The sequence below is a fragment of the Ruditapes philippinarum genome, unplaced genomic scaffold (assembly GCF_026571515.1).
Source record: "Ruditapes philippinarum isolate M1 unplaced genomic scaffold, ASM2657151v2 ctg2604_1_1_1_1, whole genome shotgun sequence".
NCBI lineage: Eukaryota > Metazoa > Mollusca > Bivalvia > Venerida > Veneridae > Ruditapes > Ruditapes philippinarum.
Genome location: NW_026857602.1, coordinates 257,340 through 281,914, shown reverse-complemented (window position 1 = coordinate 281,914; position 24,575 = coordinate 257,340). Strand labels below are relative to the sequence as shown.

The 24,575-nt window shown below is 32.6% G+C and overlaps 1 protein-coding gene across 1 annotated transcript in view; it reads right to left on the bottom strand.

Annotated features, from left to right (window-relative positions):
* The window catches only part of LOC132750297 (fibrillin-2-like), a 72,837-nt gene that overhangs the window by 23,963 nt on the left and 24,299 nt on the right, over positions 1-24,575 (bottom strand). The window contains exons 30-41 of the mRNA XM_060740246.1: positions 23,490-23,654; positions 20,739-20,880; positions 11,405-11,639; positions 10,105-10,255; positions 9,121-9,286; positions 8,124-8,252; positions 7,401-7,523; positions 7,005-7,127; positions 6,253-6,384; positions 5,078-5,200; positions 1,088-1,210; positions 653-775 (exon numbers count right to left, since the gene is read on the bottom strand). Of these exons, the coding sequence (XP_060596229.1) occupies positions 653-775; positions 1,088-1,210; positions 5,078-5,200; positions 6,253-6,384; positions 7,005-7,127; positions 7,401-7,523; positions 8,124-8,252; positions 9,121-9,286; positions 10,105-10,255; positions 11,405-11,639; positions 20,739-20,880; positions 23,490-23,654 (1,735 nt within the window). The remainder of the gene's footprint in view (positions 1-652; positions 776-1,087; positions 1,211-5,077; positions 5,201-6,252; positions 6,385-7,004; positions 7,128-7,400; positions 7,524-8,123; positions 8,253-9,120; positions 9,287-10,104; positions 10,256-11,404; positions 11,640-20,738; positions 20,881-23,489; positions 23,655-24,575) is intronic.

Below are 24,575 nucleotides of genomic sequence, written 5' to 3'. Positions count from 1 at the left end.
CCGTTGACATGTAGGATTGAAATTTAAAAGACATTCATGAAATTTATATTCGTATCATTATATATTGATATACATTAATTTTTTTATACTTATTGTATTATTTTTTGGGCTTCCCTAACACTACATTGAATGCCGTTATTATGATTTCCTTCAAAAACTGCTACATCGCAATAGTATTTCTTACTGATATTAGTGACCTACCAAAAAAAAAATAAAATATTAATAGTGCCTAAAGCAGCGTGCCTCCAGATTCATGCTAATTTTCATGAACAATTTTAAACTGTATTAAAAAAAGTAAAATGTTGTGAAGTGAACAAAAAAAGTAATTTATACATTGCAAATGATATTAAAATCTAAGTAATTTACCAAAAAAAGGTCAAAATATGCAAATATAGCCCTTACTACGTTAGACACGCAATAGAATTACGCATACTGATAAAAAAAACTGCAAAATCAGTCATTTAACACAAATAACATGTAAGTTATTACTTGAATCTTGAATCGTTTACTTTTCTTAAATTTTTAGTACTCATATCTCAAGTTTGATTTCCTTTAAATTAGTTTGGCTCATCTGGAGGCATACAGCTTTAAATGTACACTGTCAAGATTGGTGTTTCTACCAAAGAAAGATAGGACAATTTGTTATATTTACCATCACAAGTTTTGTTGCTATCGTTTAGCTGATATCCTGCGTTACATTGACAACTGTAGCTTCCTATGTTATTTATACAGACCTGTTCACAATCGTCAATGTTTTCCGTGCACTCGTTGATATCTATGAATAAAAGATGATAATTAAGTGTTTCAAGATGCTTTATGTTTATATACAAATTATGCACGGCCACTTTATCATATTTATTCGTTACTTGTTAGCTGTTAAAAATGTGCATTCAATTGAACGTCTTACGCAAAGCCTTTTCAAAGACGGCAGTTGTAAAACAACGATAACATGACCCTTATAATAGTCAATCCTTTGAAATGTAAAACTAATAAAGCTCTATTTGACAAAAAAAGAGTGAGCATAATGTTGTCAAAGTACTCGAGGTTTATACACGTATAAACTTAAACTTTAAATTAAAGTGTTTACCATCGCAAGACTTTAAGTCGGAATTTAATCTGTATCCATTGAAACAGTCACACGTGAAGCTACCTATAGAGTTGTTGCACACTTGGTGACAATCGTCTGTATTCAAAGAACATTCGTCTGCATCTGTGAAGTGGAGAAAATGAAAAATTGAAAAATATCAAGGTCGAGTTTTCCGCACGGTAGACTAAGTGACATTAAAATTTGTTGAAACTGAAAACGAAAAATGATAATTTACATTACTTGATCAATGCGACTAAATCACTATAAATATTAACATAGATGATCCTATTACGCTCTTGGAAAGCAGGGATATCTTTAATTAAGGGATAACAAATACACCCTTATCAATTACTGTTTTTCAATACTTATATTAATGCTACTTAAAGTTCTTTTGAATTTGTACAGAATGTAATCCAAACTCAGTCCTCAAGTTGATATACGCATTGTAATCTAGATACCACATATATATATATATAAGACCGTCGAATTTATATCGTTATTTCCGTAACATCGTTATATCCGAGAGGCCAAAAGTCGGGACCATGCAACAGCATCGTGATAAGAGGTGTATCGATATAAACGATATCGTTATAAGTGGAGGTTACTGTACTTGTTTATAGTGGTTATTCCGGTAATAATGTAACGTTAAGACATTTTTACTCAGCTTGTTTTAAAATGGAGATTTTGTCTTACTGAAATGATTTTAGTGTTAACTATCTATTATGTTATTTGTTTATATTGCGACAATATATTTTAGTTTACGGTACTTTAGAATATACGTTTGGTATACGTTTTTTCAATAAAAGTTTTATATCGTATAATGTAATGAACGTTTCAGTGATTATGGTTATTCTAATCAGCCAATGAAAATTTAGTCATGCTTGAGCGATCATCTCAGCAGGTATAAATACGGCGATTAAAGCATAATTACTCAGTCTGCAGAGGAATTCACCGGGATCAGGTTATTATACGTATTTCACACATAGAGGTATATCTAATTGAAGTCTGGCTTCATAGGTATAAAATAATAATTGGCCAAAGTAAATATTTCCAACTGAAGCCTCGCTTCGTGGATATAGTGTCGTTATATTAAAGTTTGTGAAATTGTATTTGACTCTGGGTACTTATAGACCTCCACATATAGAAAGCCTCGCTATCATTGAATTGGTAACATATAGGTATTAAAAATCCAGAGGTTGATTTAAAACGAAATAAGCTTTGTATAGTTGGAACTTTGTTATAAATCCATACCAGCAGCTTATCTTCCTAGGGAGGTAGTTGCTAAACTATAGGAAACAAGATATGTTTGTAAAACATGTATGCCCCCTATCGGCAGCCAATTAGTCATATGATCAGGTTATTATGCATGACTTCTGACCCAGTGAACAAACAATTAATAAGGGTAATCTAGTATCTTCAGGTCATGACTAGTCACAAGGTAATAATTATTGTGACCCCATAGGTTGTGTGCAGCAATTTAAGTTATTACAAATCTTACAAATAATGTATGCATAAATTTTATGAATCATGTAGGCCTCATTAATGAGAGCCAAGTTGTTATATTACATAAGACCTTCAAATGTGTATACCAAAAGCATTTTTAGTTTAATATAAAATCAACCAAGGCAACTTGAGTTGTTGAGTTATTGGTCACAAACCGTCATTAAGTACAAGGTCAATATGACATTGACCCCTTGACCCTAAAATCAATAGGGGTCATCTACTGGTCATGACCAATCATCATACCAAGTTTGAAGTTCCTAGGCCTATGCATTCTTTAGTTATTGATCAGAAACCGTTTTAACCTACAAGGTCAATGTGACCTTGACCTTTGACCCTTGATCCAAAAATCAATAGGGGTCATCTGCTGGTCATGACCAATCATCATATCAAGTTTGAAGTTCCTAGGCCTAAGGGTTCATTAGTTATTGATCGGAAAACGTTTTTACCAACAAGGTCAATGTGACCTTGACCTTTGACCCCTTGACCCCAAAATCAATAGGGGTCATCTGCTGGTCATGACAAATCACCATACCAAGTTTGAAGTTCCTAGGCCTAAGCGTTCTTTAGTTATTGATCGGAAACCATTTTTATCTACAAGGTCAATGTGACCTTGACCTTTGACCCCTTGACCCCAAAATCAATAGGGGTTGTCTGCTGGTCATGACCAATCACCATACCAAGTTTGAAGTTCCTAGGCCTAAGGATTCTTAAGGTATTGATCAGAAACCATTTTTACCTACAAGGTCAATGTGACCTTGACCTTTGACCCCTTGACTCCAAAATCAATAGCGGTCATCGGCTGGTCGTGTAAATCACCATACCAAGTTTGAAGTTCCTAGGCCTAAGCTTGATTTAGTTATTGATCGGAAACCGTTTTTACCTACAACGTCAATGTGACCTTGACCTTTGACCCCTTGACCCCAAAATCAATAGGGGTCATCTGCTGGTCATGACCAATGATTCTACCAAGTTTGAAGTTCCTAGGCCTAAGCGTTCTTTAGTTATTGATCGGAAACCATTTTTACCTACAAGGTCAATGTGACCTTGACCTTTGACCCCTTGACCCCAAAATCAATAGGGGTCATCTACTGGTCATGACCAATCACCATACCAAGTTTGAAGTTCCTAGGCCTAAGGGTTCTTTAGTTATTGATCAGAAACCATTTTTACCTACAAGGTTAATGTGACCTTGACCTTTGACCCCTTGACCCCAAAATCAATAGGGGTCATCTGCTGGTCATGATCAATCATCATACCAAGTTTGAAGTTTCTAGGCCTAAGCGTTCTTAAGTTATTGATTGGAAACTGTTTTCACCTACAAGGTCAATGTGACCCTGACATTTGACCCCTAAATCAAAAGGGGCCATCTGCTGGCCATGACCAATCATCATACCAAGTTTGAAGTTCCTAGGCCTAAGGGTTCTTTAGTTATTGATCGAAAAACGTTTTTACCTACAAGGTCAATGTGACCTTGACCTTTGACCCCTTGACCCGAAAATCAAAAGGAGTCATTTGCTGGTCATGACCAATCACCATACCAAGTTTGAAGTTCCTAGGCCTAAGCGTTCTTTAGTTATTGATCGGAAACCATTTTTACCTACAAGGTCAATGTGACCTTGACCTTTGACCCCTTGACCCCAAAATCAATAGGGGTTGTCTGCTGGTCATGACCAATCACCATACCAAGTTTGAAGTTCCTAGGCCTAAGCGTTCTTTAGTTATTGATCAGAAACCATTTTTACCTACAAGGTCAATGTGACCTTGACCTTTGACCCCTTGACTCCAAAATCAATAGGGGTCATCTGCTGGTCATGACCAATCACCATACCAAGTTTGAAGTTCCTAGGCCTAAGCGTTCTTTAGTTATTGATCGGAAACCATTTTTACCTACAAGGTCAATGTGACCTTGACCTTTGACCCCTTGACCCCAAAATCAATAGGAGTCTTCTACTGGTCATGACCAATCACCATACCAAGTTTAAAGTTCCTAGGCCTAAGCATTCTTTAGTTATCACTCGGAAACCATTTGGTCTACGGACCGACGGACCGACGGACTGACAAGTGCAAAGCAATATACCCCCTGCCTCTTCTTTGAAGTGGGGGCATAATTATCGAGTTTATAGCTTTTGAATTATTTCATAGTGTTATATTGTAAACATATTTACTATATTTAGACTTTTGAGAATTTAATAGTGTATTTCGGAGTTATAATTCAAGCTGATTGTTTATGATATATGATAATTTCATAATCATTTGTATCTAATCAAACGGCAGGTAGCCCGAAGAAAAAATTATAAAATATTTGTTGTACATTCGCTCGGTACACGTTACAATAAGAAAGTCATGTTGTCCATTCACAATATTAAGAAAATGTTTAGAACTTGCATACAATTTACAATTATTAAAAAAGTTTCGTTTAATATAATACTTTGTTATTTTCATTATAATCATTTTTTTAACGACAGAGAATGTAAAAGTAAAGCTCACCAATGCATGTTGTTTTGTCAAAATTAAGCGTATAACCCTCGGCACAGGAACATTCATATCCACCGTAAATGTTAGTACAGTTGTCTGAACACCCGTCAATACCCAACAAACATTCATCAATATCTAGAAAACATATAAAATAGTAATTATATATTATGAGTACTACATTTGTATGCCTGGCTAACTCGTTAGCCTGCTGGGCGACCAGGGCCATCTGATCATGGTTTGTACAGTAAGTAAATATTTTGGTTTTGTTCAGATTGAAAGATAGACAAATCCATTTAAGATATTTAGTTTTGTTAGGATTAATGTAATGCTATAGACTCATGAAAACATATCTATTTAAATGTATTGTCGCAAAGGGGAGATAATGTCTTATATGACCTCTAGATAACCTGCCGTGAACATGCAACCATGACGTTGCCTAAAACCCCTCCTCGATGACATTATTTGATAGATTTTACTGGACATCGGCTGGAAACTTAAACCATTTAGTGGTAATTTTACACAATTTATAATATAAACAGAGCTCTACATTTACACTTTACATTTTCCAGGTCATTTTTGTTAGACTGCTAAGAATGCATGTTTTTCTTGGACAAAATGTTGGTTTAATTGTATTGTGAATGCAGCATACCTTAGATTTACGTACAAAATGTACAAAACGAATAAACCCGTTTACCTATACAATTTACCCCGTTTGCTTGCAGGTTGTAAACGTTACGACAGTAACAATTAAAACCACCCTCTGTATTGGTTGCATTCCTGAGAGCAACCACCTTGATTTACCATACATTCGTTATCTTCTGAATTAGTAAATGATGTTCACAAAATGGTATTGTTATAGATAATATTATTATTCATTTCATTAAGAGGGAGTTTTTTAGATTGTGATAGCCTTTAAGAACTCTATGTGAAATATACACGTCCTTGTTTATTTCAAATATTTATCATCAGCATCACGTTATTAATGTGTTATAAAAATGACCGACAATAGCCGCGTAAATTGTTCCTTGGCATTTCCATGATTGAAACTGAATTTTTTGATAAGATCAAAGGAGGTTCAAACATTTATTAAGTAAATTCTATACATATATTAAAAAGGACAATAATTGTACTAAATATGAAAAATTGAGCTATATATAAGTGGAAGTATGCGCTTAGAACTGTTCTACCTTTACATGTAAGTCCGTCACTTCCAATAATGTAGCCGGTAAGACAGGAGCAGAAATAGCCCCCATTGGTGTTGTTACAAAGGTCACTGCAATTGGCAAGTCCTAGTTCACATTCGTCAATATCCGGTACTTCTGATAAAATTAAAATATATCTTTATAAGTTTAACTGGCGTTTCTGATAAAGAAAATATATCTTTATAAGTTGTTTTAGTATTCCTGATAAATGTAAATGTGTGCTTTAGCTATAAACCGTGCTTAATTCAAATTTCAGGGATTTCATGGCTGATTTATTAAGCTCGACGTCTTGAAATCACTTTCCCCGCACCGCTATAGATACAATTCCCACAAAGGGACTGGATTCTTTTACGTGATAAAGCTATCCAGTTTCCCTGTAGAAGATCGGTAATTCTTATCAAAGTAAACCACTTGTGCCACCTCCCCTACCTTCCCACAAGTAAAGCTGATAAGACGTCATTTTATAGTGTCGGTGTGTCTTAAAATATTATTTGCTGACTGTTCATTAAATCGCAAAAACACAAAATGAAGTTGTCTTAAAAGTATATTACAGTATGGGTATTGTTAAAAATGAAGTTAAAATTTATGTGAATGAAGTAATGATCGTCTGCTTTACGCTTGTTAAAGGGGGACAAACACGAAGTTCTATTTTCTTAACTTAATCTTTATTTGCAATCGCTGTGAAACTTTAGTTATTTATATTCTTATATCTATTTGTAAGGAATGCAGAGACTTACCGCCGCATGTTTTGCCGTCTTCATTCAGGCTAAAACCAGCGATACATGAACACTGGAAACTCCCAACCGAGTTCGAGCAGTTTTGCGAACAGTTATGAGATACGCCGATACATTCATCAATATCTGAAGATATTACAATGTCAATTATCTGATTTAATGATCATCATCCTCTATACTTAGATTGTTATTTTTTTATATCTATACCGGTATAACCTCAGGAATTTATCCATTACAGACATTATATAAATTACACGGCAATCAAAATTTTGATCTTCTCTTACTAAATTTAGAATAGACAATGAAAATCCAAGGTTTTGGTTAAATCTACATTTGTTTACATAAAACTTAGATGGGAACAGATAACTTACGGCCAAAAAAAAAAGAAAATAAAAGTACCGTCACATGTGTGGTTGTCGGGATTTAGTGTATATCCCGGTTCGCATGTACATTTGTAGCCACCATGTATGTTTGTACAGTTCTGTTCACATGAATCTATGTCAAGGTCACACTCGTCTATATCTGGTTATTTAATGATAATTTCACTTTATGAATTTTTTGTTTGTCTACACAAATATAATACAAATGCTTGTAAAGTGAAAGGTTTTTTTTTTACAACTGGTCACACATCATTATAAAGGTATAAAAATGTCACGCAAAAATTCTTTGACATGATTTGTTTATAAAATTCTAAATTACATTAAGAATAGACTTACTCCGGAATTAAGAATATTTGGGGTTTTTTTTTTCCAGCTAATCCGTAGGTTCAATTAAACTTTATACAGTCACAGCTTCGAAAATAAGCTAAACAGGTTGACTTATGTGTGGCGAGTAGTGCACCGTGAAGCTATAACGGTAAAAATTTGTTTGTATCTATAGATTAGCTAAGAAAAACCCACATTTGCCGAGTTTCGGATAACGTTTGTACCATTAGCTAAGAAAAACCCACATTTGCCGAGTTTCGGATAACGTTTATTGGTACAAAATATGTAAACATGTGTTTTAATATATAATCGTCTGCTGCAAGGTATTTCAACTGCTGTACATTTGTTTATATAAAGACTGTTTTGAGATATACAATAAATATTTTGGCTAATTGAAGTAAAAAAGATTTGTACATACCTACGCTGCACGTGTTTCCTGTATATGACGATGTACACGTGCACGTGAAGTTCGTGCCGTTGACAGTACAGCTGCCGCCGTTTAAACATGGCAGGTTGTCACATGGACCTCTCACTGGTTCATTAGTTGCTGTTTAGACAATAAAATTAACATTCAAAGTATAATGGCAAATATGACAACATATAAAATCTAATCTCTGGTCATTGTTTCTTGTATTAATAGATAAATTCAAGTATCTGACTATTGTTTGGAATGTCGGTGGTCCTCTTAGGTGAAAGCTCGGCCTATATAATGCTCAGACTTCTTCTACCCATGAAGCTAGAAACATGCGATATGACACTTAAAGTATCGATGTGACCAAGTAAATGAATTAAATATAGTTTTGATCTAACAAATATAATAGATTCTAACTGGAATAATATATCAAGTCTCAATAAAAATTATTTCAGTAAAAGTTCAGTATCTTATGTACAAACCATATGGCTGAGAGCTTTTCACAAACAAAGCAATGTAAACATATTCTGATAGCATGTTCCAAATGTTAAGAATTTTAGGCGACACACCAATTAAATTTGTTACGGTTGCTCGTTTTACGGCTACACGCAAGTACGTGTACTGATATTACTTTTAGAAATATTAGATAGTTATTTATGAACTGTGTTTGTTTTACAATTTGCTCGCCTAACATTATGCTCGTCTATATCGTTCATTCCTGTTACGAGGGTAATCAAACCAAAAACACACCTGCACAAAACAAATGTTAAGAAATGATCTCACATAAACCATAATAACATTTGTATAACAAAAGTAAGGAAGAGTTTGCCACTGAGCATGTGATAAATGCAATTTAAATTGATGAAGAAATGAAAACATCATCAACATTTTTATCGTCCGGATCGAGACAAGAATTAAAGCTGCACTTTAAAAATGATATCATATACCACATGGTATTTTCTGACCCTGATCAAGTAAACAGAATCTTTCCAATGTTGTATACCTTCACAAACAACTGTTGTCAGTTCGTCTGTTACTCCAGCGAGGTCACTGAAATCTGTCACCATGTGAACATTGGCAGCGTCCCCTGCTATTGTCTCGAGAAATTCGCGAGTTATCCCATCAGTAATACCCACACATATTATCTTGATACCAGCATCTCGAATCTCCTAAATATGTAATGGGATATACTTGTTTGATAGTAAAACAACTAATATATGTTATAAAAAACTTATCATATTTATAAATAAAGTCTTCTTCACGGTTGCCTTGTGCAATTGAACTAATAAGTTAAGAATTCATTTAACATACATTATTTTAAGGAAAATAAATTAATACCAAATATATATCCAAAAGTATAACGTGAACAAAACATGTTGCTCTCAGATCTACAAAAGATCGGTGGGGACATTTCAAATTCATGAATTTTCTATTTCATCTTCATGAATTTCCGATTTCATCTTCATGAATTCCCGATTTCAACTTTATGAATTTTTCTATTTCAACTTCATGAATTCACAATTTCAACTTCATGAATAATGTAAGTTTGAATATAGAAATCAACCCAGTTTCAATTTAAAAATGTAATTATTTTATTTGAAAACTTCATGAATACACGATTTCAAACAAGTAACATTTACATTTATGTAGTAAATATAAGATTTTAATAAGACTATGAAAAAGATTGTTATCTCATTAAAGTATTCACCTTCGACGCCGCTAGACTATCATGAGAAGTGGTATTTTGAGCCATAGAGAGCAGGTTTGAAATCGTGTATTCATGAAGTTTTCAAAAAAAAAAAAAATAATTACAGGCTGTCCAAACTCCGTATGTTTAAAATGGTGAAATTCTGAATTTATTTACATGTATATATAGAATTATGCTTCAATAACTGGTTTTACATTTGAAACCCCATCACTATTAGAGCTTCTAAAATTCAAATTAGAGCGAGTTCATTTAACAAAATCAGGGGTGAAATGGCCCCACCTGTGCTGTAGTTACAACATTTGATGACTCCCCGTCTGCGATAAGAACAAGAACCTTCTCGACGCCGTCTCGAGCCCCGTTCGACGATGCAAAGTTTTGTGTGAATGCATACTCGAGAGCTTTTTGAATGTTTGTGCTTCCACCACGAAATCTTTAAGATGAATATTAAACAATATCTATCACGTTATTAAATTTCAATTGGCAACTCATTTGTTCCAAATATTATAACATCATGTCAAATTAAATGTAAAATCAACTTTTCAACAGGAGAGAGTAATTTTACAATGTGACATTCATGGAACTCCAATGATGTCTAACTCCTTAAAGAATAGATTTCGAATTTCTTACATAGATCAACTGTTTAAACGCTTTTCATATTTTTTTCAGTCTTTTCTTTTCCGCAACTTAAACAATTATTCTTGAAAAACAGGCTGAGCGAATGATCTGAAATTTTGCAAACAAATTATTTGATCAGACCACTATCATATGGTAAATAAATTTTGAAGAGATGTTTCCACATCCCTTATTTAGACAAAACCCCAGTGGAAGATGAAATGTTAAAAAAATTATGGTAAATTCAGTGTAAAACTTTACTGTCACATTTTACAGCACATCGAAATATTGAATTCAATCTAGAATTTAGTGATACATTTCACACTATGTTGAGATCAATGTAAAATAAACTGTCACTGGGAATAGCTGAATGTTACAACATGTTCAATTCATGTAAAAATAAATAGTGTAATTTTGCATCATGATGAAGTCGATGTTATATGGCTACAATGCACCATAACTATACATTCTAGTATGATAAATACTGACAAACATGTATATTTCCCATGTTGAATATTGTTCTTATAGCATGTATTGGTTCTTTTTATTTGCAGCAAGAAAGTCACATATGCGAACATAAACTTTGCTCTTTAATACTTATCATGGAAGAATGGTTTACATACTTTCTGCATGTATTTTACGTAAGGTTATCTGACTATAAACACCCATGACTTCATTTTTTATTTTTTAGAGAGACATGGTTTAATTTAGCAGTGTTCAGACAGCAGTTAAATGATCATTACATTTGTCCTTCGGAATCAGTATAAATTATCTTGACTATAGGTGCACCATTTGATGTCCGGTGATATAACAATATTCATCGTTAACTATAATAAAGGCATAAATAGCAAATGTACGTTGGGTAAAATAAACAAACAATTTTATGAGGGCATAAATTCACATCATATGTTGGACAATTTCATATATCTAAAAGGAAATTTGTAAGATAAAAGTAAAGCTTAGATACCTGATGGATTCTATTTTCTTTACTGCATCCGCCGAAGTCGAGTAATCGTCTAGCCAAAATTGGTTCTTAACACTAGACGAGAAACTGATATAACTCACTTGAACGTCGTCGGGCCCGACGGTCAAAGTTCCGACGACGGCAGCAACAAAGTTAATGACAAGGTTATAATTAGATTTTTGAACAGATGAGGAGTCATCTACTACAAACACAACATCAGCCTTTCCCGACGTACATTCTGTGAAATAAACGTTAATGAAACTAGTTAACCTTTTTTTAGATAAAAATTTATCACTCGATGATATTCTTTTACGGACAACTAAGCGTGGTAATTCGGTCAGTAACTATCCTAAAAACAAAAGATCATACCCGAGTTATTGGCGTTTTGTTTCGTGTAGTACAAATCACAAAAACCCTAGTTATTATAATGTTAATGTTGGGATATTTGATACCGTATAGTTATAGTTTACCATTTGTATGCCTGTTATAAGGCATTGTATTTGTTACATCAGAAATATCAACTTAAAACAAAACAGGTATAAAAAGGTGTGCTTCTGATGTCCATAAATAAAAAAGTAAAAATAGAACATATTTATTTGATTGTCAGAAAGTTTATATATATAACCTATGTAATAAAAATGATATGAAACAAATAAATATAAGCATGTAAAACAGTTTCAGAGCAGAGACACTAAACTAAACCAGTGTTTAAAGGCCCATTATGTCTCAGAAATGATTATTAATTTATTTCTTCAAAACGTTTTAGTTTTGGTGGCCTGTTATAACTTCCAAAAAGTTACTTAATGGGCAATTATCTGAACCAAACATAAATACAATAAACCCATCTATTTTCTAAAAATATTTTACCACTAAAGAATACTACTTATCATTAAACAATTAAATAATCTGTTACGAGGTGAAGTTCTTTTTCACATATTAAGTGTAGTTTAAGCAATTTAGGATCTTATATTGACCATCTATTATTTTCATCATCTGTCAAATTTGTATTTCTATAGATATTCCATGCTAATTTCAAACTATTTTTAAAACCAATACATGTATGTAAAAAGTTTTTGCTCTTAGACAAATAAATATATCTTTTCAATTCTAGAAACAATAAGTCATATTTATAATCTTTTGTTTCTGTACCTAATATGAATGATTTACAACATAAAACATCATCAAAATTATGTAAGTTTTCTCTAAGGTATTGAAATAGGCTGGAATTTGCTGACATTCCCAAAATAAATGTAAAAATGTTTCGTCACAGCATTTACAAAAAGTATACATTTTATTGCCAACAATTTTCATTTTAAACAACTAAAGTTCTATAAATAATTCTTGTTTGGAACCACTGAATATATGAATCTTTAGAACATTTGAAAACATAACTATATATTAAATGCCAATTAATATTATTGTCGTTAAAACATGTGTTCCACCTTTCTTGACTTGTAGGTTTGTCTGAATTTTTAGCTATAATTTCATAAATATATTTCTTATTGTTATCCATAGTTAAAATAGGTTAAACATAACAATTTATTATAGGATATTGAACATTAAGCAAATCGTTACTAATAAAAATATCAAACTTTTGCATGTTCAATTTTATTGCCTGTTTTAAATTATGATACTGTAAAAAGTTCACAGGTTTGCCTGTGACCTGTTCTTAATATATCAAATCTACAAAGTTACCCTGTTCATTTATAATATCTTTTACAAATCTGATTCCTTTATTATATAATGTCTGAATGTAAATATATCTATTTCCTGCTAAAAAGGTATGATTAAAAGTGGCATATGTAATACATGTACTTGCTCTATATTTTCTATATAAAGTTTATCTACAAACAGCATATAAGCATTTAAAACATCAATCCAGAAAAGAATTTGTTATTTTACTAATAATCAAATTACAAAACATCTTTCCAGTGTTAAAATTTTTATCAATATTAAACAATGTGTTTACTAGCTTATAATATTTACTTTTGCTATTACTAACATATCTTTTAAACCATGGTATCTTTAAACTTTGTATATAACTATAAATATCAACCACGTTTAACCACCTTCTTTGTGTGTTTTAATAAGTTCTGATTGTTTTATTTTTGCCCTGCATTCTATTTATTTATTATCCTCCATAATACATGAAGATTTGAACAATTACACAACCAGTTTTTACATAACTACAGACACAACAGGTATACAAATGTGATATATACATTACAAGACAGAATATAGATAAACAAATGCAAGTAATCTATAAAATGTATACATTGGACAGCACAATTATATGATTTGCCCCTAACTGAAAAGTAAAGCACTGAGTAAGAATTAAGACGGGGAAAAATGCTTGTATATGATTTAGACTTCCCTCTAACCCTAGTGCGGAAACGAAACACTAGGAAACAGAGAGCAGGGAAACAAATCTACAAGTTTTAATTCAATGACATTTATATGAAAACCTAGACCAGTTCACTAGATGATCGAAATGTCATTTTCATAAAGAATATAAACGGTTACTATTTAATTCACTACTATAGTAATCCAAGTTACACTGATTGAACAATTCATTAAAAAACAATATTTTTAAGCAACGCTAAACTGAAAGTTCTGATGTTTGAAATGAATTATTTAACAAAATGATTTTTAATTCCTATAACCACTTAATTGATGGTAAATATCATTTATTTTTAAACTTAAATCTGCTATGCTACTGCTATAAATGGAGTATAAAACAACTGTATAATACAGTCCAGATCGATATACTTTTGCAATTATGAATACATACAGTAAATTTGCAATTAAATGAAAAAGATATATGTGCGAATATAATTTTCATGAACATGTATAAATGCAAATCAAATATGCATAATTTATGGTTATTTCACAAATTCATACACAAAGTTCAGCTTTGTTTCAGTAGACATAACATCGATACATAAAAACAATTCTTTCAAAAGAATTGTGCTATTTTCTGATTAATGCACTTTGTACATTTTGAACATACACTTAGTCATCCAAAAGTTTGAAAATTTCGTATCGTTATTCTGGATGGCCAAGCTAAGGCACCTGACACACTGCTCCCTAGGCTCACGGCCTATCAAGTCCGAAAACCAGTCCATGCCAAGGCGGTCGATTACGCCGTTCCACATACTTTCAATTAATAAATTGTTTTCAGAACAGTTCAGCAGCAAATGCGTTGTCATATCGTCTGTTAACACCGAACACTTTGAACACGTTCGAATATATTCATTAGAACAGAGAGTTCCAATGGCGGAAACTAATACTGAACATATATTCAAAAGAGTTTGGTTACATTTTGCTATCTGCCACAGTACATTTGGCTCATTCACTTTTATCACAGCTCTTAAAAGGTCGCCATGATCACTTGTCATTAGCCTGTTATATCGATTAAGTTTTTCAGTATTAATTATATGTTTTGTAAGTGTACGTTTCCAAGCGATTTTCGATGGAAAGGATCCCGTATCTTTGTATGTATGTAACACATCGCATAGTTGATACTTTTGTAGAAGTCTATAGATATCTGGCAAAAATCCACGGAATGGAGTATTAAATTGCAGAAATCGAACTAGTCTGTTGTTGAAAATATCTTTTGCTAAATAATTGTTTGATAGATGACATAATTGTCCCAAAAATTGCAACTTTCTGTAGTCTATTAATGATTCAATGGACACCATATCAATGGAGCTTAGTACGTAGTCTGTGTGTGTATTTGTCTTCAATGACTGTATGTTTTTTATACAAAATCTGTGAGATCGTTCAAGCAGTTGTAAATCTGTTGTAGAAATAACATCCCACAACTCACAGCCATAAAGACTTTTAGGAATAACTACACTATTGTAGATTTTCTTGGACGATATAGGATTTAAGTTATCTGGATGGACACCACTATTACAAATGCTCAAAAACGTTCCTCTTAACTTCCTACAAGCTTCTTCAATGCACCTTTTTGTGTTTAAGTATGAGTCGCTTATAATGCCGAGATGAACATATTGATTCTGCTCAGCAATTGTGTTTGATCCCAGTTTGAATGTTCTACTAATATTATCCCTGTTGTTATCATTGTATACTACTACAGAGCACTTTCCAGGATTATATTGGTATCGCCATTTGTTAGCGTATGTGTTACAGATGTTCAACATTTCATTTAAACCGCTCACTGAGTAAGACATCAGCATCATGTCGTCTGCAACGGTTGGTGAACCTATATCAAAATTGTAAATGCACATTCCAAGCCCACTGTCTTGTAACTGTCGTATAAGGTCATTAATGTACAATAAGTAAAATACGGGGGAACTCTTCCCGCCTTGACGAGTGCCTTGCTCAACGTTGAACCAACTTGAAGAAAGTCCTTGGAATTTCACACAACTTTGCATATCTGTATACATTGCTTGAATAGCTTTGAAAGACGTATTGTCAATGTTACATTCATGTCTCAGTTTATACAGCAAACCAGAATGCCATACGGTATCAAATGCTTTGCGACCGTCCAGGTAACATACGTAGACTGAAGATCCAAGTTCTCGCGAATAGTGGATACTGTCACGGACTATGAATGAAGTCATCAAACACCCTAAACCTTCCTGAAAGCCTCCTTGCTGTTTGTTTATGCATGATAATATTTCGTGTTTGCATCGATTCATAACAATAATTTCAAACAATTTAAGAACAACAGATGTGAGAGTAATCGCGCGATAATTATCTGGTTGATCTTTACGTTTATTACCTCCCTTGTGTAATGTTACTATCACACCGCGCTTTAAAGATACTGGGACATAACTCTTCCGAAGCATTTGAGTAAAAAGATTGGCAAGTACCGGTGAAATAATAGTCCTTGCATGTATAAAATGTTCATATTGCAAATTATCAGCCCCGCCTGCTTTACATTTCGGAACACTAAGTATTGCATCGCTGACATCTTCAGGAAGTACAACGACGGTCGTGTCATGCTGAACATTGTCGAGAATAGACGCCTCACGCTCCACTCTGTTGAACAATTCATTATCAAATTGAACACTTTCTGTCGAAGAATACAGATTTTCGAAATACTTTCTCCATCCATCAGTAATTTCACTCCGGTCTCTAACAACACGACCGTCAAAGTTAATACCAGCACAAAGATTCGATTGTTTATTATTGCGTCTACACTTAACTTGTCTCCAAAAACGATCAGAATCAAGCTCTGCCGTACGATCCATTTCTTCATTTAAGAAACGCAAATATTTAAATGTCACATTTCTATGTAATCTACGGAATTTCTTCTTAGCACATTTATAGGTTGTATAAGCTTGGTGACCACCACCCCGTGGACGACCCTCTCGGCACCATATTGCACGAAGTTCCGACATTGTTTTATGGGCAGAAGATAGTTCGTCGTTCCAATATGGCTTCAAAAATGTCACATATTTTTTTCTAGGAAATACGCTCATAGCACAGTTATTCACTTTTGTGACAATAGTTTCATAGGCATGGTCAATTCCTGCCGTGTCAAGGTCACAGTGTGTCAGATGACATAGGTCGTCATCACTCATTAGCAACATATTATATTGATAAATCAAATCATCGTCAACTTTTTTCCAGTTCACTGTTTTATCAGATTCATCAACATTTAAATTTTCATTTGATAAATTAACTGGAAATGTAAACTTTGTTAAGACAGGCCTATGTGTTGACACATTAAGACAATGGTCATCAATAATCTGACAACCAGTTACACAATCTAAAATATCAGTGGGTACACACACGTGATCAATTAAAGTACGGCACTTATCATCATACGAAACATATGAGTACATGGGACCTCTGCACATAGGTAATACATTAACAACACTTAAACTTGTATCAGAAATAAATTTGAACATTAATTTATCACGTGTACTACCGTTTTCCAGATACTGGGCGTTGTAATCGCCCATAAAGACTACAGCACCATGCATTGAATATGTATTCCAAATATCATAAAGTTTATCGATATAATCCCTATAACTTGCAATCGCATGGGTAGAACATGGCAAATAGAGTTGAAAAATAAATATGTAAATATGTACAATTCAATGGTACAATAAGATGATCTAATCGTTTATGGTAACATATACCTACACCACCTTTGCCTATTCTGCGTGAACTTGGTACATATAAATCTTTGTCACATATGATATGAAACTTATAGTTTGATATAAGGGTGTCAACGAAGTGCATATTTTGTGGAGTCAGAAAATGTTCAGATATACCACATATATCCACTTTATATTTTATCAGTGCATCGCATAAGTACGACGAACTTGACATTAGACCTGAAACATTCCAACACATTACATTTAAATTCATGATAATAAGTAATAGAATTTGCATTCGCAAATGAAATCATGAAATATGTCATTACGTGTTTTCAAAAATACAGTATTTGGTGTTAATAGGCTTGTGAATCAGTGCGTAAATAAAGGAAGTAATATTGACTTAATAACAGAAATTTTTCCTATTTTAGTTAATAATCTCTTTTTCCAGTGAATGATACTATTTTTACTTTTTTGAAGTTTCATTAACATTTAAGTCAATCGTTTTTTCTAAATCAACATCAAATATTAAACCTAACAATTTGAACTGTGTATCACCCCATGTTAATTTCCATCTTGTCTTAATTGACCTAGAACTATATTTAAGAGAGCCTATCCAAATTACCTTAGTTTTGTCAAAATTTATCTTTAATGCAGAAATTTCTGTAAACTTACTTAACAACTTTTAAGCAGTATTTAGAGATTTTTCTGAACCATCTAATAGAAGTGATGTATCATCTGCAAATTGAGAAATTTTGTATTCTTCCCCATCTATAATTATGCCATTAACATCCTTACAGTGTCTTATTTTTACTGCTAATATCTCTGCACATAAAATGAAATTGGACCGCCTTGCCTACAACTTCGTCTAACTTTTGAAAAAAATGGATAAAAAAACATTTAATTTGACACATGTTTCAGTATTGTATAAAAACAGAGATATCCTTCATTACCTAAACATAGGACCAAAACAAAATAACGAGAGACTTTTCTCAATTGATGTAAAAGACAGAGTATCAAAAGCTTTTTCAAAATCTATCATCATTACTAAACCTGGCATATATCTTCAGTAAATTTCATTATATCATAATATAATAATCTAGTATTATCACCAATATATGTAATAGAAAGAGCACCGAAACACGAGGCTATCTTATTTGTACGAGGGGGCGTAGCCCCCGAGTATTAATCAGATTGCCGAGTGTTTTGGTCTTCTTTCTCTTTTGTATCATAATCAAACATAAAAGCACGTTCCCTGTTGTCACAATATGAAACCCCGGCAAAAATGAACCAATGAACGAACATCTGAATATGACATTTCTGTCGCTTTCCCTTTCTCTGCAGTCACAATATGTAAACCCCAGCAAAAATGAGCCAATCAATGAGCATGCTCTGGAGTGCGGGTAACTAATACCCGCACTCCAGTTAACGCACTGTGCATGTATATGTGTACGATTTAACCCTGACACATTTTCAACAGAAAGGTCTCCAAACTATGATACAACTATTCTTAACAAATCCAGTCTGATCTTTTGACACAAAAATATCTAAAACAGTTTTCATCTATTTGCTATACTACCTGAAGTTAATCTATATACTACATTTAATAAGGTAATTGGTCTCCAATTTTTAAAAAAATTAAAAATTTCATTATATGAACAAGTTTCTGTAAGTATATCTTTTTGATCATATATAAAAGTTCCGCCATCATGTTCTAGGAAAGGAATTGTTTTAGCCTAACAATGTGATTTTTCTAAATTTAAAAACTAGTTAGTAGGTTTTTCTCCTGATTCAATCCACTGTGACCTAGACCTGATCATAGCACCTTTAATTTTACTGCATCTTAGTTCATTCAATTCATTTTGTAAAAAAGGTTTGTCTTTATTTTCAATTGTCAAATTTTGTTCAATATTAATGATTTTTTCAATTAGTTGTTTTCATAAACATTTCTTTCCTTTGCCTCCTTAAATGGGCTATAAGAAATAGTTTTACCTCTGATTTCCATTAAAAAAAGTCTCCAAAAGAAAGTTCAGCATTAATAACATAATCTGTTTCTGTATTTTGTATATCTAAAATATAATCTATATTATAAACTGGTAAACAATATTGTAATTTTATTTCATCTATGTTCTTATCTATTTTAGCAAGGAACTCAATGTCATGTAAGAGCATTATTAAACTTCCCTAAACTTTTCCATGACTAACAGGAACAAAACAAATATCTAAATATATGAATGATCAGATCTATAACTAACATCTATGTCACATTTACGTACAAACTGATACAGATTGCTTGTTACAAGAAAAAAATCTAATCTACCTTGTTGTATAGGATTAGTTCGTCTCCATGATTATTTTCTGACATCACCTGTAATTCTCGAACAGGGTCTATTAGATTTTTATCTTCAATAGCTTCTAATAAAAACATTTCTAGCCATAATATAATTAACCTTTGATTTATAATTATGGTAATCTAAGTCTGGATTCTGAACAAGATTAAAGTCACCACAAGTCGCCACAAGTCACCACAAAAAATAATGAATCATTATCACTAAAAGAATCTAAAACATCAAAAATATTTTAAAGAAATTAGGACTATCAATGTTTGGAGCATATATACATTAACTAGTAGAAAAATTATTGAATCAACTGATACTTGTAAAATTAAAAATTTCCAGAATCATCAGTTTTAACTTAATTAATTTAATACCTAAAAACGTTTTCCTGCATAAAATGGCTACACCCTTAGCATTAGACCTTTTATAACTAAAAAAAATATTATCCACCCCAATCGGAGTAAAATACTACTTTGTTTACATGTTGCTACTTTTATGACAAATAATTTCACATTAGCGCTACTTTCTTCAGCGGATAAGCATTAACGTGCTCTAGTTCCATTATTTAAAAGTTATAGAATTAATCTCTGCCCTTTCTGAGAAGGAAAGAATTATTCATTTCTGAAGGATAATGTGCCTTTCAGTTATTTCAATTTTTCTCACATTTACATGCCAAAGTCAGCACGTGCACTTTAAACAAATACTTATTAAAAGATTTCTCCGTCACCATAATGTCCTTAGAGAGTTTTGGAGTGGCATTTGCCTTTTTTACATCAACACGGTGCCCATCTGACGCACTCTGGGGGGAGGAGGTTGTAATAAGAGCTCAGTGGTTTGATTTCACCATTTAACAAAATAACTGATTTGTAAACATAATATGACAAAAATAAAATAGAGTTAATGATATTAATAAAAGTTTCAAACCTTGAGATAAAACAGATCCTGATATATAGCAGACGACAATTAAACGTAAAACACTTTTTCTCAACATTATTATTTTGTTTACTGTCTTTGAATCAATTTTCCTACAAAAGATATTGAACACTGCAGAATTTAAGTCCAGTTTTATTCAATTCGTTACATTATTTACAGAGGTTTTTGACGTTTTTAACGTTGAATCTGTCAGTTACTACAATTATATTTTTGCGGAATGATAAAACAAATAACTAAAAATAAACTGAAATAATTTGCATATGAATAAGTCACAAGTCATCGGGTATATCAATTACAGGGAAAAATTTGGGGGAAAACGATTGCAGAATTAGCTATTATTAGTAAATCTGTTTCGAGCATTATGTCATCTGGATCTAGGATTTCAAAAGGCACTTTTAACGTGTGAAATCATTCCAATATCATATTACAGTTGATGAATGGTATAATATTTTAACTACTAAGACTTATTATATAACGTATCTAAGATGTGTATTATTGTGTTACAATCTAGATTATTCATAATGACTTATGAAGCTTTTCTTTTGTTTGATTTTGTCGGACAACATTAGAAACATTTTACATTAATTAGCACGGAAGTTTAAATTGTTAACTTCAACTTAAGTATGTAATAGTTTAATGAGAATTTCATCACGAGATATCGGGTTCGAGTCTCTATACGTGCACTATTGAAATTTCGTGTGACAAAGTCATATTCTTTTTGCTTAAAATATACAGTTTAATAATTCTTAAACAATAAAATATCTGCAAATTAGAATATATAATTACAAATATAGGCTAATGTAAACTTAACAATCCGTAACGAATTACCCAATAAAACGGTCTTAATTAATAAGATATAAATTAGCGATTGTGTATAATATAGGCTTTGTTTTTGTAATACAAATGATTATTTCGAACTTGCATTATATTTATATAATATGAATCAATCGATTTTAATTGATTTTAATATAGTACAACAATGATGACAATCACATGTAAACTATAGTGTATACAGGAAAAGAGCGGTTGTTATATTTTATTAATTAGATAATCAAACTTTTGTAGGATAAAGGACAAATGATAGTGTGCATATCAACAACCACCAGCTATCGTCTTTATATTTGTGATCCTCTTTTCATATTGACATGTTTATGCTATCTCGTTTTATGTTATTGTCATACAATACATCCATACAATAACAAGAGCGGTGATGATGAAAACAACAAATCTAATTATAGTGAAGATAATTACAAATTATACTGGTAAAAAACTATAACTTATAACTGTTGACACTTTCACCTTGACATTCTTCGAAATTATGATATAAGTATTGTTTCAATATGCTTGAAATGTTGTTCAAATACCTCGCATATTCTTTTTCTTTGTCGTTTGAAGAAACTTGACGAGGTCGACTAAATGCAACCGTTTTTAAAAAAAGAAAATATTTGAGCTGCGTCATGACAAAACCAACATACTGGGTTTGCGACCAGCATGGATCCAGACCAGCCTGCGCCTCCGCGCAGTCTAATCAGGAATCATGCTGTTCGCGATCAGTGTCTCTACTTGTAATAGGGTTTGTAAGCGAACAGCATTGATCCTCATCAGACTGCGCGGAGGCTTAGGCTGGTCTGGATCCATGCTTGTCGCAAACCCATTATGTTGGTTTTGTCATGACGCGGCTCATATTTCTTCTCTTCAGAAAACTTATACGAGTTATCCCATTACAGCATTTATTAATGAACCGAATAGAACAAAAAGTAATAGAAACATCAAAAAGCAGGCAATCAAAAAGAAGGACAACGTCGCCGAGCTATTAAGATCGATATACGTTGATTTGTACACGCTAAAGCAAATGCTTACCGTGGCATATCACAAAACAGTTCTATGAACACATTTTCTGAGGATGCAGTCGGTATTCTTTTAGAGCAGAAGCACATATGTGGAATTTCGTTTCTTTGAGTCTCATTGGAAGGAAGTCTCATTGGAAGGACATTTGAGTTGGAATAACGGGAAATCCGAACTCGGGGCCCTTTGGTTTGTTGCCAAATAATTGGTGGTATCACTAGATTATTGAACACAATTTATATTTCAGCTTAGCAGTATATTTAGTGTTTTATCTATACTAATAAGTAGATAATACTCTTTTAAAGAAACAATATCATATCTTGTATTAAATGTGCATATACTTAGAACCATGTTTGTTGAAACTGATTGAGACGTGACGATATTAAACTTCATCTAGAAGTCAAAGCATTCAGAATATATGGGCGCAGAGATCTTGGTATTGGGAAGTTTAAAATTGATTTAGAGGCCATAGAAGTGCACGGGTGACCAGTCTACAAATCCGTTTTCAGTCAGAATTCCTCAGTTTTTATCGTTATCTTTAAATTCGAAAAAAGTTGCGATGTGTCAATTCAGTACTTCGGGCGAAAGTTTTCAAAACCATCACTTTTAGCAGGTACTCGCGTTAACGTAAAGCTCACTTTGAGCAATATCATTCCTTACATAGCAACACACTCCTCCTCCATGCCTGTCTCTATCACATCTAATAACTGTATAATTGTCAATATTAATTTCTGTGTCTGTAACATACTTGTCTAGCCAAGTTTCAGATACAATGTATACCAACAACAGCTGCGCAATTATTTTGAGTTCAGAAATTTAGGCAAAAAAGATCTAACATTTAGGTGTAAAAACTGAAGCCCTTTTTTGAAGCACTGGATGTGATCATCTGGACAGTACAGTTGATGGTACATTAGTTGTAGTAGTTGGTAGTGAAGTGCCGTCAAGTGAAGATGATGCATCATGGTCCCGGAAATCTGTAAAATCTGATGATGAAATGTTGTCTTTGAGAAAATCTTGACGCTGATAATCACAAAAAGGCAGTTCATTTAGTAAAAACATTATCTGCAAATATATGGAACATGTGTAAAATTGTGTTGTTAAATTGAACGGTCTACACTAGATTTATCACAATCAGTGAGTTTTTGTATAGCACATAGTATATATCACACAATAACACCTTTGCTGCATACAGAACATGGACATTTAGAATTTCTTGATTTCTTGACTGGCATTGAATTTGTACTGAATACTGGTGGCCCTGGATTTGGATGTTTATTTCCACTTCTAAGTAAAAAAGTAGAAAATATTTATTTAGTACTCTTAAGCGTCTTTCTTCGGTTTACGAAATGACTCGATGATAAAATAACCCTTGAGATTGCAATCACTAATTAAAGCACAAAATCAAAAAGGACCGGAAAATTACCAAACTGATTAAAAGTAAAACAAAAACACAAGTGATAAGTTAACTCATATGCATTCTGTTGTAAATCTATATTAGAAAACAAAGATTAGCAAATTGTGTGATACATATTTACAGAGTATAAACATAACAACAAACAAAATGTGTAAAAAGGCCAATAAATAGGTAACACGGATGCAATTTATATAAAATTGCATTGCAATTGAGCATCTTAAGATATGCATTTGAATATCCAAGTTTAATCTGAAATATCATCTTATTACATCTAATTAAGTGTTGGTTGTCAAGATCAATCAATAATACTGGTTTATAACAAAGACAAAATCGCTACTTATGTAGCTATCATGTTTGTGAAGTGCTGACTACTTCTACCTTCGGTTCACACTAATGGTGTACTGTTTTTTCTAACAATTTGCAGTAAAACTACTCGACAAAAATACAATACTAGTAATGAAAAAAAAAGAGAAATGACTTGATTGTTCTAACATCGGGATCATATCTACACACGTGTGACAATGTTTAACTATAAATGAAAGTAAAAGTAATGTCATATGGGAATGGAG